This window comes from Equus asinus, chromosome 4, assembly GCF_041296235.1.
Source record: "Equus asinus isolate D_3611 breed Donkey chromosome 4, EquAss-T2T_v2, whole genome shotgun sequence".
In the NCBI taxonomy this organism is placed as follows: domain Eukaryota; kingdom Metazoa; phylum Chordata; class Mammalia; order Perissodactyla; family Equidae; genus Equus; species Equus asinus.
This window is the reverse complement of record NC_091793.1, coordinates 100423830-100436113: the sequence shown is the minus strand read 5'-3', so window position 1 is coordinate 100436113 and position 12284 is coordinate 100423830. Positions and strand designations below refer to the sequence as shown.

At 34.7% G+C, this 12284-nt stretch overlaps 1 protein-coding gene across 6 annotated transcripts in view; it reads right to left on the bottom strand.

The window, feature by feature from the left end:
* Positions 1–12284, bottom strand: part of MARCHF7 (membrane associated ring-CH-type finger 7) — a 51858-nt gene that overhangs the window by 13858 nt on the left and 25716 nt on the right. For all 6 annotated transcript variants that reach the window (XR_001401077.3, XR_001401078.3, XM_014859840.3 and 3 more), the window contains exons 3-6: positions 5791–5986; positions 4028–4180; positions 1363–2464; positions 386–555 (exon numbers count right to left, since the gene is read on the bottom strand). Coding sequence is in view for 4 of the 6 variants with exons in the window: in XM_014859840.3 (XP_014715326.1) it covers positions 386–555; positions 1363–2464; positions 4028–4180; positions 5791–5986 (1621 nt within the window). In the remaining 2 variants the exon portion in view is untranslated. The remainder of the gene's footprint in view (positions 1–385; positions 556–1362; positions 2465–4027; positions 4181–5790; positions 5987–12284) is intronic.

Here is a 12284-nt window from a genome sequence, read left to right as displayed (position 1 = left end):
GGCATTCAATAAACAATGAATCACTAAAATAATTACTGTATAACAGCATTAGAAATAATCTTTCTCAAGGACACGTAGCTGGTAAATGGTAAATATATTTCCTCGATTCAAAAGGATCTTACGTGATATAACGGTCACCATGAATAACAAATCACAGCTGTATTATATACATGTATGAAGAAGTAAATAGAACTTAAGAAATACTATAAATTTATAACGCAAGAGTAATGCTCTTTAATGCTTTTTCTCCAAAAAATGATTAAGACACTTCTGATAAGATGATAAACTTGACAGTCAATTATTACATTTGTTAACTACAATGCATACATACATGCATCCCTTGGAAAAATTGTGAAAACAAAATACACAAAAGGGTAAATCTTACCAGAGTTAATTTTGGCCTGTAACCACTTTTTCATACACTCTTGGTGGACATACTGCAAACTTCCTGTGCACTTGCATGGCTCTATCAGCAAGTTAGATGATGATGCAGCTGCCATCTGACAAATTCTACATAAGTCACCTTCTTCTTCTTCAGAGTCCTCTAAAAGGAGGCTGGAAAAAAGGCACATTTCCTAAACATAGCTATCATAACTCATCCTGGTTAATCATTTCCAGTCATTCATAAACACAAACAATATTTTTTGGTATTTCTACTCACGCTCTCTCTGGGTAGAAAAAAAGCAAACAAGTACCTACATTAAGACGACAAAATTAATAATCAAGTTGGGACTAAAACCTCCGATCTTTCATCTTTTCATGCTTACCAGAGATGTTTAGGCAATCTTCAACTCTACAACTCTTCAACTCTACAAAGTCATTTTGTATAAAAAGATTCTAAGTCCTGAATTTAAACTGGTATTTCTGTCAAATATTCACAATATATCAAGAATATTTAGTATATACTTGGGATTTCAAAAATGAAATAAAACATTTGTGCAAATAATTTCACTTCATTTCAAAAAAGATTTGAAGTGAGAAAACAGAAATAAATGACCTGAGCAAAGGCTAAGACAGATTATCTTGATAATCCATGACCACTTGGACCCTCTTAGCAATCCCATATAGCACTAGTCTACCAAGGAATATAAGAGAGTAAGACTTTTGTCTTTGTATGTAACTGTATCCAAAGCAGGTTAAAAATAATCTTTAGATTATTTCTTGATGTAATCTACAGTGCCTACCTCTATTATTAATTCTCATCCAGTTTACCTCTGAGTAAGCTGCTAACATCTTACTGGATGCAAATTTTAAGGGAAGAAATTTCAGATATCAATGTTATGAGAAGCCATTTTAGAAATAAAGAGTTCTTTCTCTAATTTCCTCTTGCTTTACAGGCTTAAGCCAAGTATTCAAATTTACCTTTCTTTTATTTTCTGCAGTCTTTCTGGGTCTCTTGAAGGTGCACTTTTAGTTTTATCACTTTTTCCATTAGATGAACTCCAACCTGAAGGAATAATATCTACAGTGATCATAACATTGTCGGTCAGATTATTTCCAAGTGCTGGGGGCACTGCAAATCGGAATAAGGAACCAGGAAGAATCCCTGTTATTCCTGTATTTCTTCCACTGTGAGCCGAATCTGATGTGGAGCCACCTGTGGCAGCGCTGCTAGATGCTGCAGATGCTTGTGGTCTGTTGGCAGCAGCTCCAATAGGATTACTCTGTGTTTCAAGGTGAACCACTTCATTTGATTCTCTTCTAAAAATATGAGATCTAGATGGTATATCAGAGGTAGGTATCCTTGAAGATTCATCTCGTCCCTCACGCCTCCTTCTAGAGAACAAGGGTGTGCATCTATTTCTAAGTGAGGAAGATAACCATGGTCCTGTATTTCTACCTTCAGATTCTTGGTTAAAATTTTCTGAATCTGGCTCAGAGCTATGATTTTGGCTAAGAGATGACAAACCCCATCTTCGCCTAAGAAATCTAAATCCCTGAGAAGCTTCAGATGCCCTATTATCAGAAACATCAGAAGTTGAGGCTGCATTACTACGAGACTGTGAAGCTGTCAAGATTCTTGGAGAAACATAAGAATTTTCAGAACTTGATCTTGTATTCAAGGAATCCTGACTAGATCTTCGTGAAAAAAAAGTAGATGACATACTAGAAGCTATACGTGATAGCAATCTCCTAGTCGTACGTCTACCTTCATTGTCAGAAGAGTCTTGAAATGATCTTTGAGATGAACCAACCCTATCTGAACTGCTTATGGGTGAGGGTTCATCTCTATTTGAAATATAAGAAAATCCAGGCTGTGTACTACGTTGGGGAGATTCCAATTCTCTTGAAGAAAAATTCGATCTTAAAGAATTTCTACTAGAGTCCCTAGAACATGCTATGGTATGATGTTCAGAAGGCATTTGGTAGTTTGTGGATGATGTATTCAACTGTAAAGTGCTCACTGAGTTCTCTTTTGGTCTCGCTCCCTGTGAATACGAAGAAGGAACTCTGTCTTGAACATCTGTTTTTGAAAGAAAGATAACCGATTACATGAAATAATTTGAGTATTATTAAAACTACGAATTACTGCCAAAATGAAACATTGGATTCAAAATGAATACTGCTATATCATAACTACACAGCTTACTTATTATTACAGAAGAAGCAAATCTATCTCTTTCTATACCTTTGGTAAAATCCAGCACTGCCATATAAAGTCAACATTACAAATTCAGAAGAAAGAAATGTATCATAGCTTATGAGAGGCAAACATCAATCTACCAACTTGATGAAGGTAAAACAGTTGAATTTATTAACCAGAAATTGACATGACAGAAGAATATGTGATAACAAATAAGGAATTTTAAATGGGCGAAATAATTCAATGAAAATGACTCATAAATAAAAGCAAAATAACCCTAGGGAGACAGTGATTTGGAGATTTTTCTCACTCTGCAATAAGTACAAAAGTTATTTCATGTAAGTATTATTAACCTTTGAGTTTTATGACAAACTTTGCTAACAGCTAAAAATTTCTTCCATCTTTTATCTTTTCTTTCAAGTTAACAGCAGAGGTTCTTATCCCTGGTTACTCATCAGACATACCTCTGCTTTTTAATACTGGCTGGGAAGCTAAGAGTCAGAATAGAGGCCTGGCGTCTCCAATTTTAAAAGTACACCACTGGTGGGTCTCATCTTCAAATGGGATGAGAAGTACTATAGCATTTGTTGATAAAGAATACTTACCCATATGCCTAATTTAAGAGCTAGATTGCTACTGGGCTAATACATGGAACCTCATGAAAGGATAAACTGTTGGAATAAATTTATTCTATCCTGTGTTTTTATATCTCCAAACCTGGAAGCTATTGATACTGTCCACTAAAGCTCCTCCACCCAAAGCCAAATAAATAAAAACATATTTTCATTTGTCTTAAATAAAGCAAAGGCTTGCCCCAATAAGATTATTTAAAATTACCTAAACCTTTAAAAATAAATGTATTTTCTTCTATTTAAATCAAACTCCACTTTTGTCTGCTATATTTGCCAACTTCCATTAGCACCTTTTGTCTTCAATTACTTAGTATTATTATTTTATGGTACTTATTTCTGAGAAGTTTAAGCTTATGTACCCTGACAGAAACAGTGTGGGTATTTATTTCAACTGAATGAAAATAAAGGCACATGCATATTAAACTAAAGTAATCCTAAATTATGTCTTTAAATGGTGATTTCAATCTTTAGTTCAGAATTTAACTCTAAGTAATTATTATACTATATAAGGCAAATTATATTGGAGAATACAAGAATTATTTAGCATATTTTATGATATACATTCTTAAAAGGAAAAGCAAGTAAAAAATTATAGGCAGACAGAATCTGGATACTCATCTACTTCTATTTTAAATTGTTTACATTCTTTAAAGCAAAACAACAAATGAGGTAATAGGAAACATATTAAACTATCCTGAAACCTTCCTAAGATTCACTTTATTCCTTTCTACTGTGATTTTAATGATATCCATAAAGAGGAAAACATAACATTATTACATAAGTTACATATAACAATAGTGTTTATACATACACGATGAAGTTGTGAAATCACCACTTCGGTGACTATAGTCCACAAGATTACTAACGGAGGAATCAGCTCTCCTCTCTCTCATTAAGTCAGTTCCAAATGATCCAAGTACCATCGATGAAGATCTGGGAACCTGACCATGCCTCCAAGAAGAATCTCAAAATAATTGAAGAAGTTTTAATTCAGAGAAAGCTCTCAAGGTTTCTGATAACAAATCTTCAGTATTACACAGAGATTATTGTGATTTATTATAGGAATCCCCAGTTACATAGTTGCAATCAGAAGCAAAATTCAGCACAGCAAAATTATTCACTCATCACTTACATTATTTCCTACTCAAACACGTTCTTCTCTAGCACTAAAATCTACCCCCTCCACGATGCCAATGGCTCAGTTGCTCTCTAGAACATCTGACCACACAACGTAAACATGATATAAAATGACTACAGAACAAAAATGCATAGCTTGCCAAAGATGCAGAATTTCATGAAAAGTCAATGAAAGTGACAGTGGAGAACAGCCAAAATCAAAATCAAAGGCATCTTGAAATGGAAGAGGTTGTACTGGAGGTTATAACACTATTTTATCAAATATTATCATTGCCACCATACTTGGTTCATTCTTATTCTAAGAAGTAATGTATCACTGAAATTATAATCTAAATTTTGTTAGATACGATTTCATTCAAGTCTCAAAACTTTTTTCCCCTCACTTTTTACCTTGAAATTTTGGCTCTTCCTCTCCTACTCCCAAGAGCCTTAATAATTCCTCTTCATTAAGGGAAATGGCCCAAGGAATTTAATGCTATGCCTTCACACAGCAGAAGAGAACAAAGATATTTCTGCACAATGGTGTCTGTCTACAAAGTTAAGGTCAGTCTGCTCTTATCCATCACACTACTCTTAATATCCTTCAGATGGGCAGTCTTTCCCATGGTGGCCCTGCCTATCAAAATAGAAAAGAATCGCTGACACTGATTTGACTACTAATACATACACATTTCAAGAAATTTATCTCCAATTGTGTCATCACAAATTCTGTCTCACCTTAAAACTATTTCAGGCATTGGTTAGTGCTTCATTTGAAGAGCAGTATAAGCAAGAAGGGAGGCTTCTGCCCTCTCAATAAACGACCTTTCCAATTTGTCCAACAACTGTGTGTCCCTGAGTACAAAATCCCAAGCATGGAGTTTTATGTACAAAACCATCTAAATCTCAGAGAGGTTAAGTGATTTGGTCCAATGCCCCACAGCCAGTTAGAGGGCTAGAATCATGGCTTTCTAATTCCTTGTACAGAACTTTTACTAGAATACCACCAATGACTTTTTGTGTAAAGAATTTTGACATTTTCTGAAAATAAATATCAGATACTACAATATTTATCATTTACAAAAAATACGCTTAGAAAATATTTTTAACATTTATCAGTAAACTTGGCTTTCCTAGTAACAATTAAAAAATTTACTTCCTATAATAACTATCACAATACATGCCACTTTTACCAATGTGATTATCATACATATCAACTATTCCAATTAATTAAAATCTGCTAATATACTGTTTGTGTAGGACATGTGTACCAAATTTAGAAAAAAACGAAGAGTTAATTTCAGTTCTAGCTAACTTGAGGTAAGATTTTGGAAACTCTACTACATTTCTTACTCACTGTCTTAAGTGTACTCTACCTGCTTAATACACTATGTCTTGGGAAAAAGGCTTTAGTCCAAAATACATATATAATGACTCTTACACAAACTTAATTCTTACCTGATACTGCATTTAAACCATGTCCAACACTTCTCCCCGCTGAGGTAGATGTACAGTTTGTACAGGAAAGTTTAGGCCTTTTTGAATCATGATCCCGTTGCTGGTTTTGTGATCTTGAGCGTGCTCCCTGAGTTATCTCAGATTCACTATACCATGTAGACTGAAATGGTGATGCAGATGCTGATGCTGATGTAGACTGTGAGTTAAAAAAAATTTTTTTAAAGAACAAAAAAATGCTTGTATTCAGTATTAAATTTAAGCTACAATGCTCTAATAAATTCCCAAGGACCATTCATTCCTCACAAGCAAAAATTTTTCTACCGTGAAGGTTTCTCAGAGTTTTTGTTCTCTTTTACCGATCTGTTCTTTTACACTGTAATTGTACTTTGCTGGGTAATCAATCTGATTTAGATTAATTTAACTTCTATGTAACTGTCTATAAACACTAGGTTAGGAAATACTGAAGAGCAAAAACTTTATAATCACTGTGTTTTCCTGGTTTAATATTTCAACCTTCTGAGGAACCTATTCCTCTTCTCTTTTTTTTTTTTGAGGAAGATTAGCCCTGAGCTAACATCCGTGCCCATCTTCTTCTACTTTCTACGTGGAACGTCCGCCATAGCAAGGTTTGACAAGCAGTGCATAGGTCCGCACCCATGAACCCCAGGCTGCCAAAGTGCAATGTGTGAACTTAACCACTGCACCACTGGGCTGGTCCCCATTTCCTCTTCTTAGAGGTGGATGGGATAAACAAAAAGGCACTAATACTTAAACTGACTGTGAATACACTACTAGGAAAATGAGATCTTTCAAGTAATAAAAAATTTAGCCCATTATCAGGAATACAATCATATAATACTATAAATATGTTTAAAAAAAATCCTAATATCTGGAATTTCTTCATTAATGAAGAAACAAACAACTAAAACAAGTACATATTTTAAAACTGTTAGCCCATGGTTTTCTCTTTTAACATATAAATGTATGTACACAAAATAAAACGACGCATAACACAAAGGTCACTCACGATGTACAAACTGCTTCTCCCTAACTCTTTAACTGGTTAAGCAGTTTACTCAATATAATGCATAAAAATAGTCTCCTTAAAAACTACCAGTTGAAATAATAAGAACATAATATTTCAACCACAATTATTGAAACTGTCCTTTTATTTTACAATCATTTTTCCTTTATTGCAAAGTTCTTACCTGGAGATAGAGAGACAGACACACACACACACAGAAACAGACGAAGACAGATTTGGCATACAATCTCTCAATAGCTTATTTAAGATTAAAATAAAAGTAATTTCTAGGGAATAAAAGAAAAAATTTTAAAACCATTTTAATATGTAAGCATGTGGTAAATGTTCATTTTATTCAACTATTAAAATGAAAGAAAGTTCTTTTACGTGTTATATTTCTTGACAAAAGAATGCTAAAAATGGAATATATCATGGGACGTACATTCAGTCTACATTAATCTAATATTCACATGATAAACATGAGAGCCAAAATAATGTGCTCCATCAGAGTTCTAGAGTATAGACAACAAACAAATAAATAAATAATTATAACATACATAAGTTACTATAATAGGAAGTATGTTGAAAGTTTTACAGAAAAGCAAAAGCCTAACTATCTAAGGAAAGTAAGGGAGGACTCATAGAAGGTGACAGAGTTCATTGGGCAGGCAAATGATAAAGGAGATTACAGACAGACAACACTCTACCATAGGAATTCTTCTAAGGCATTACTACTTACTTGATCTTCTAGTATGCTTTAATTATGAGAAGCATATTGCATCATTCAAGGAACCGTATTAGTTCATGGTAATTCTACAGAATAAACTTTGCACATATATAGAAAAGCAGAAGATGCAAAGCTGAAAAAGCCCATTCCTATGGGCTAGATCAAGATTTCATCCATCCCTTGCCCGGAGAGTATTTTGCTAACTGAATGTGGCTCTCTTCAGCCTCACACAAACTTGGTCTCACAAGCCTTCTGTACCAAGTACTCCACAGAGCCCCAATCAATGAACTGGAATAGTGTTAACAGATGAATTCATCACATATTTCCAAACCAAACCATTTTATATGTCATTATCAGGGTACTAGGAACCTTATCCTACAGGCCAGTGGCTCTAAGACTTTTGGGTTTCAGAGATGAAAATAAAAAGTGTTTTAACTAAAAACTTAGAAAGAAGTGCCACTTTTCACAACTAAAGAAATCTAAAATAGTAAATACCATCTAATCTTGTCACCAATTTTTTTAAAAAAGTGCATTTTATATGCTCCCCAGACATGAAGAAAACAAGAAAAACCGACTTTTTAATTCAATAAATTCTCTTTGTACAAAATCCAGAACTTCCCCTTATTGTGCTCATTTTGCATGGACTGGACAAATTGTTACTGAATAGTACTTCTGCAAATATGACTTTGGGAACTACTGAAGGAGGAAATACCATCAGATCAACTACTTCTTACAAAGATCCTTAGAGCATTGTAGAAGATGAAAAGGATGAAGTGGAGAGAAAGTAGAAAAATCAACTAGGAAGTCATTGGGATAGCAAGAAATAACTCCTTATGACAACAGTAATAGGAACAGAGAGCAAATTATAAAAGATAAAAATTCATCAAATTTAGGGGCCGACCTCATAGCCGAATGGTTAAGTTCGTGCGCTCTGCTTCACAGCCCAAGATTTCACTAGTTCAAATCCTGGGCATGGACATGGCACTGCTTATGAAGCCATGCTGAGGTGGCATCCCACATGCCACAACTAGAAGGACCCACAACTAAAAATACACAACTGTGTACCAGGGAGCTTTGGGAGAAAAAGGAAAAATAAAAAAAAAAATTCATCAAATTTGGAGACAATGTGAGAAATGAACAATGTCTACAGCCACTCGAGAGTTTTCAGGCATTGGCTATTGGTAAAATAAAGACACACTCACTGTTTAGGAAACAATTTTCCTAACTCATAAAGTAGCCTATGCAGCCTATATTTCATCCCAGAAACCACAATGTTTGTTACTATCAGTATATGGAAAGGAGAAATAAAACTCTCACCAGTTATTCTGCTGGCTTAAATTCAAAATCAAACCTTTACTTGGTTCCTACCAATGCAATTTTGTCCACTGTTCAAACATCCTCAGTCTGAAGCAATGATGTTTTTCCCCTCTGAATTCTTTTAACAATTAAATAAAGTATGGGATTCATTTAACTATAAGCTATCTTATCTCTTCTGCTGTCTAGATACTGGTGGCCAAATGAAGTAATGAGTCTGTTTCCAAAGTATTCTGTCTTGTGGACCACGGATGCTTCAAAAACTAGTTTTGGGATTGTTTCCACTTTTGGCTATTATGCATAACACTGCTATGAACATTTGTGTTCAAGTTTTGTGTAGACATATGCTTCTAATCTTCTTGGATGTAACGATGGGTCATATAGTAACTCGAAGTTTAACTTCTGGAAAAATTACTAAACTGTTTTCAAAAGTGGCTGTACCAGTTTACAATTCCACAAGCAATATTTGAGGGTTCCAATTCCTTCACAACCTGGTCAACTCTTGTTACTGTCTTTTTTTTTAAATTTTAGCCAGTCTAGTGCGTATGAAGCGGTATCTCATTGTAGTCTAGATCTGCATTTCTGTAATGGCTGATGACATTGAGCATCTTTTCATGTGTTTATTGGCCATTTGTGTATCTTTTGACAAATGTCTATTCAGCTCCTTTGCCCATTTAAAATTTTTTTTTTTTATTGTTAGGATATAAGAGTTCTTTATATAATCTGGCATACAAGCCCCTTGTCAGATTTATGATTTACAAATGTTTTCTCCCATTCTGTAAGCTTTTTTTTCACTCTCTTCATGGTGGCCTTTGATACATTAAGTATTTAAAGTTGATAAGTCCAATTAATCTTTTTGCATTTGGTACCTCCAAGCTATGAACACTCATATGAAACTAATAAGTGGATAGAGAGTTATCAAATTTTTGTTTGATTTTCATGGAGTTATCTTTCATTTTCACTAAATTTCCAGTCTCTACCCAAACTAGGTAACAAATTTGGCTCCTGGAGTAAACATTTCTCGAGTTATTTTCAACTCAAAAGGCCATCTATGATAAAAAAGGCAAATTGTACAGTATGTGAGCTATAACTCAGTAAAAGGAGGGGGGCTATCTAGCCCAATCAAAGCAGAAATACTACATTGTATACTGAGAAATCATCTATCAGTTTGAAAAGTTAATGGTTATAGATGTTGTAGGCACAATGGAGGGAAAGAAATTTTCCAAACTTTCTATAATGAGCAGGCATCCAATTATTTATTTGTTTATTTATTTCTATCTGTCTTCATAGTACTTATTTAGGTTGCCCTTCCAACAAGAGGTTTACTGAAAGAATAGTCAATAAAGTCATTATTCATTTACTATCAGTACTATATAAATCAATATTTGCATTCAGAAAATAATTTCGTTAAAAGTTTAAAAAATAGTCCCAACGTAAATACCTTTAAAACTGTACAGTAAAAAGAAATCTTAATGGGAAAATATTTGCAAATCATATATCTAATTAGGAACTCGTATCTGGAATGTATTAAAAAAACTCCTATAATTGTAAATTGAATCAACAATTAGTAACCTTTTAAAACAGAAAACACCAGGCCTGCGTGGGTTCACTGGTGAATTGTACCAAAAATTTAAGGAAGAAATTATACCAATTCTCTACAATCTCAAGAAGACAAAAGCAGAGGAAATACTTCCTAACTCATTCTATGAGGCCAGCAATACCCTAATACAAAACCAGACAAAGAAAACTATACACAAATATCTCTCATGAACACAGATGATGTAAAAATCCTCAACAAAATATTAGCAAATTGAAGCCAAGAGAGTATAAAGAAAATTACACACCATGACCAAGGGGAATTTATCCCAGGTGCATAAGACTGGTTCAACATTCAAAAAATCAATTAATGTAATTAATCATATCAACAGGCTAAAGAAACAAAATCACATGATCACATCAATAGATGAAGAAAATGCATTTGATAAAATTAAACACCCTTTTATCATAAAAACTCTCAGCAAACTAGAAATAGTGGGTAACTTCTTCAACTTGATAAAGAATAGCAACAAAATCATACAGCTGACATCATATTTAATAGAGATAAACTCAAAGCTTTCGCACTAAGATCAGGTACAAGGCAAGCACTGCCCATCTCATACTTCCTTTTCTTTTTTTCTCTTTATCTCATTCTTTCTTGTTTTTTTTCCTTTCTTTTTTTTAAACTGAGATATAACTGACCTAACAATATATTAGCTTCAGGTGTACAACACGATGACTCAATACAGGTTTGTATTGTGAAACGACCACCACAGCAACTCTAGTTAACATCTACAACCACAGTTATATTCTTTTGCATGTAATGAGAACAGCTAAGATCTACTCTTAGCAACTTTCAAATATACAATACAGTATTATTGACAACAGTAAACATGCTGTATATTACAGCCCCATCACTTACTTGTTTTACAGCTGTAAGTTTGTGCCTTTGGACCACCTTCACTCATTTTGCCCCACCACTTTCCTCGCCTCTGGAAACCACCAATCTGTTTCCCATATCTACGATTTCTGGTCTTGTCTTTTTTTTTGTTAAAAGATTTGGCACTTGAGCTAACATCTGTTGCCAATCTTCTTTTTTTCCCTCATTCTCCCCAAAGTCACCCCCACCCCCACCCCCAGTACATAGTTGTATATTCTAGCTGTAGGTACTTCCGGTTGTCTTATGTGGGATGCTGCCTCAGAATGTCCTGAAGAGCAGTGCCATGTCCGTGCCGAGAATCTGAACCCGCAAAACCCCGGGCCACTGAAGCAGAGCGTTTGAACTTAACCACTCAGCCACAGGAGCTGGCCCCGATTTCTGGGTTTTTTAGATTCCACATATTAGTGAGATTATACAGTATTTGTTTTTCTCCTCAGTATGATGTCCTCAAGGTCCATCGGTCCACCCACGTTGTCACAAAAGTTAGGATTTCTTCCTTTTTTGTGATAGAATTATACTGCATTCCACAGACACACCCACGCCCCCTTCTTCATCCACTCATCCATCGATGAACACTTACGTTGTTCCCACGTCTTGGCTATTGTAAAGAATGCTGCAATTAACATGGAGGTGCAGATATCTTTTCAAATTGTTATTGTCGTCTTCGAATAAATACCCAGAAGTAAAATTGCTAGATCATACGGTAGTTACATTTTTGAGGAGCATTCCTACTGTTTTCCATAGTAGCTGTACCAATTTACATTCTCATCAACAGTGCACAAGGGTTCCCTTTTCTCCACACCCTCATCAAGACTTGTTATTTCTTATCTTTTTGGTAACAGCCATTCTAACAGGTGTGAAGTGATAGAGCTCACTGCTGTTTTGACTTGCATTTCCCTGATGATTAGTGATGTTGAGCTCCTTTTCACATACCTGTTGGCCCAGCTATATGT